The following is a 2316-nucleotide window of genomic DNA, read 5'->3' as shown; positions in this document are numbered from 1 at the left end:
GAGGGCGGCGCTCGGACCATCTACGCTCAAGTTCTGGATGCGTCAACCGGCAAGGCTGTCAGCAGCAAGGTGACGGTGGACAAGTCTGTGGTTGGAAATCGTTACCAGGCTTTGAAGAGTTTTCCGGACGGTAGTGTGGCGTATTTGTCGAAGAGCACGACGGATACGACGATACAGGTGGTGCGATTCTTCGGCTGCTAAGATATGGTACGTCTTATTGTATGTAGTTGGTTTGTTTTTCAAGTAGTGTCAGTCCTTTTCAATCATAGTTGTCTGGTAGCGTTTTAGCTGTAAAGCTTCAGTTATTCGGGGCGGTACATGAATTTGAATGTTCAGTACTGTAAAGCGGTGTGCATCGACACCATCGTGACCAGCTTCCAACGCTGACCATTGATCAGCGACATCATCGTAACCTCTCACCGCTACTGTAATATGTAACAGAGCGCTCTAACTACTACAGTAGTATTTCTTTTTTTTTTTGACAAGGATAGAGTGCTACTGATTCTTTGATCCCGAATAAAGCGATCTATTTAACGGTGGAGGTAATCTCGAAGCATTCGCGGTGCTGTTACGTCGAGCGAAGCTGCAACAACTTAGTCAAGTTTCTAGGAAACAATTCAAAACTAACGAAATCTCAAACTTGACGTTGTTCAACAAGGTTTGTAGAACAAAAACAACAAATTATAGATGCAGTATTTCAATTTGACTTCATACTCAATACAGGTAGTGGTACACGTAAAATAATAACTTAGATAACGTCACCCACGGTGGTGTTCTACATGCATGTATCGGATCCATGCTTACAGACTGCTGTTGCGTAGGAATTTGCCACTACATCGATCAAGTCACAGACTTGAAGTCAGGACCAGCCAATCTTCATCTTTCTACGGCTGATCCTTTACAAAAGCAAGTCGAAACTTCAATTTTTGCGCTCGCGGATCAGAGAAGGCAACCTGTATGATACAGGCTGTATCGTGCTTTACTTCGAAGTAGTAAAAGCGAGGTGCATCCTATTATGCGCAACGTTGGTACTTTCAATAGCAAGAAAACAATTTTTGTCTAATTTCGGTTCAAATAACTGCAACAATTGGTAATTGGCACATCCTATGCACTTGCACCAACTTTGTCCAGAACTCTCTGCAAAACCGGATAGAGGCTCCGCTACGTTGGCCCACATCAGGTTTGGTCTTCGTTTGTTGGTGGTGAGTTTGGTCTCGAAGTTCGGAACTCTGAACCTGATCGGAAGGAAGCCTCCTCACGACCAGCTTGATTGGCGTTCGAACAGCGTGAAGTCGGTGCGCCATCTCACTTCCCCACTTTCCATCCATCGACAATGCGGCTGTGTCACGTACTAATCGCAGCGGAGGTTACACTGCTCGCCGGTAGCAATGGCGTAGCTGGTACTGTGGATTGCCCCGAAACTCCAGGGTCGCCTTCCTCTTCGTGGTTCCCGTCGTTCTCGTTTAATGATTGGAACACGGGGGTATCGCAGAACAACGAAACTCCTGGATTAGCGTACGGTTCGTGGCCCTCGTGGTTCTCTTTCAATGGCTGGAACACGGGATCACAACACACCAACGGAGCTCCTGGAACGGGGTGGTTCCCGTGGTTTTCTTTTGATAACTTCTCTCCTGGCTCTCCTGGTGTTGACACCAGTGGCTCTAGCACTGAACAGCAGACACCGCAGATACCGGCTGCCCAACCGACCGGCGCACCGGAACTGCCAGCCGCATCAACGACTGACGCCCCGGAGATTCCTGCTGATCCGACGACTGATATTTCCGAGACGCCTGTTGCTCAGACGACCGATGTTCCTGAGACTCCAGCCGTGTACCCAACCAGTGCACCGGAGACACCGGACGTGCCGCTGACCAATGCGCCGGAGACGCCGGCTGTGCAGCCTACAAGAGCTCCAGCGACACCACAGACACCCCAAGCACCTGCGACGACAGATTCGCCGGAGGTCGCCGACACTCCGCCGCCCGATACCGATGCCTCGGCTCCTGCTACACCTTCGGCTGCCTCAAACTCCAGTACCACGTCGTCGGACAACTCCAAGCTCTGCGCCAAGCCACGGGTACAGATCACGAAGGTCGACGTCGGCGTGGCCGTCGACGCCAACGAAGACGAGGTGAACTTGAAGGTCGTGGCAATCTCCGCGCTGCCGTCGGGTGGCTCTCGTATCGCTTTTCACAGTGGTGAAAGCGTCATCGTACAGGAGCTCGACGCCAACGACAAGCTCGTGAGCGGCAGCACCGTCAAGGTCCCGCTCCACGACTTTGCCGACATCTACGCTGACAAGGACGGCTTCGTGAT

At 51.1% G+C, this 2316-nt stretch overlaps 2 protein-coding genes across 2 annotated transcripts in view; both read left to right on the top strand.

The window, feature by feature from the left end:
* The window catches only part of PPTG_08662 (hypothetical protein), a 1947-nt gene extending 1637 nt beyond the window's left edge, over nt 1-310 (top strand). The window contains exon 2 of the mRNA XM_008902788.1: nt 4-310. Within this exon, the coding sequence (XP_008901036.1) occupies nt 4-201 (198 nt within the window). The 3' untranslated portion in view covers nt 202-310. The remainder of the gene's footprint in view (nt 1-3) is intronic.
* Nucleotides 311-1285: 975 nt separating this feature from the next.
* Nucleotides 1286-2298, top strand: PPTG_08661 (hypothetical protein; the record flags this gene model as incomplete). The annotated part of the gene is made up of 2 exons (XM_008902787.1): nt 1286-2131; nt 2206-2298. Exons 1-2 carry the CDS (start codon nt 1334-1336, stop codon nt 2296-2298), a joined length of 891 nt encoding a protein of 296 aa, XP_008901035.1. The 5' UTR covers nt 1286-1333.
* Nucleotides 2299-2316: the final 18 nt, after the last annotated feature.

Source organism: Phytophthora parasitica (assembly GCF_000247585.1).
Source record: "Phytophthora parasitica INRA-310 unplaced genomic scaffold supercont2.14, whole genome shotgun sequence".
Classification (NCBI taxonomy): Eukaryota; Oomycota; class Peronosporomycetes; order Peronosporales; family Peronosporaceae; genus Phytophthora; species Phytophthora nicotianae.
This window is presented reverse-complemented; position numbering and strand designations above follow the sequence as displayed.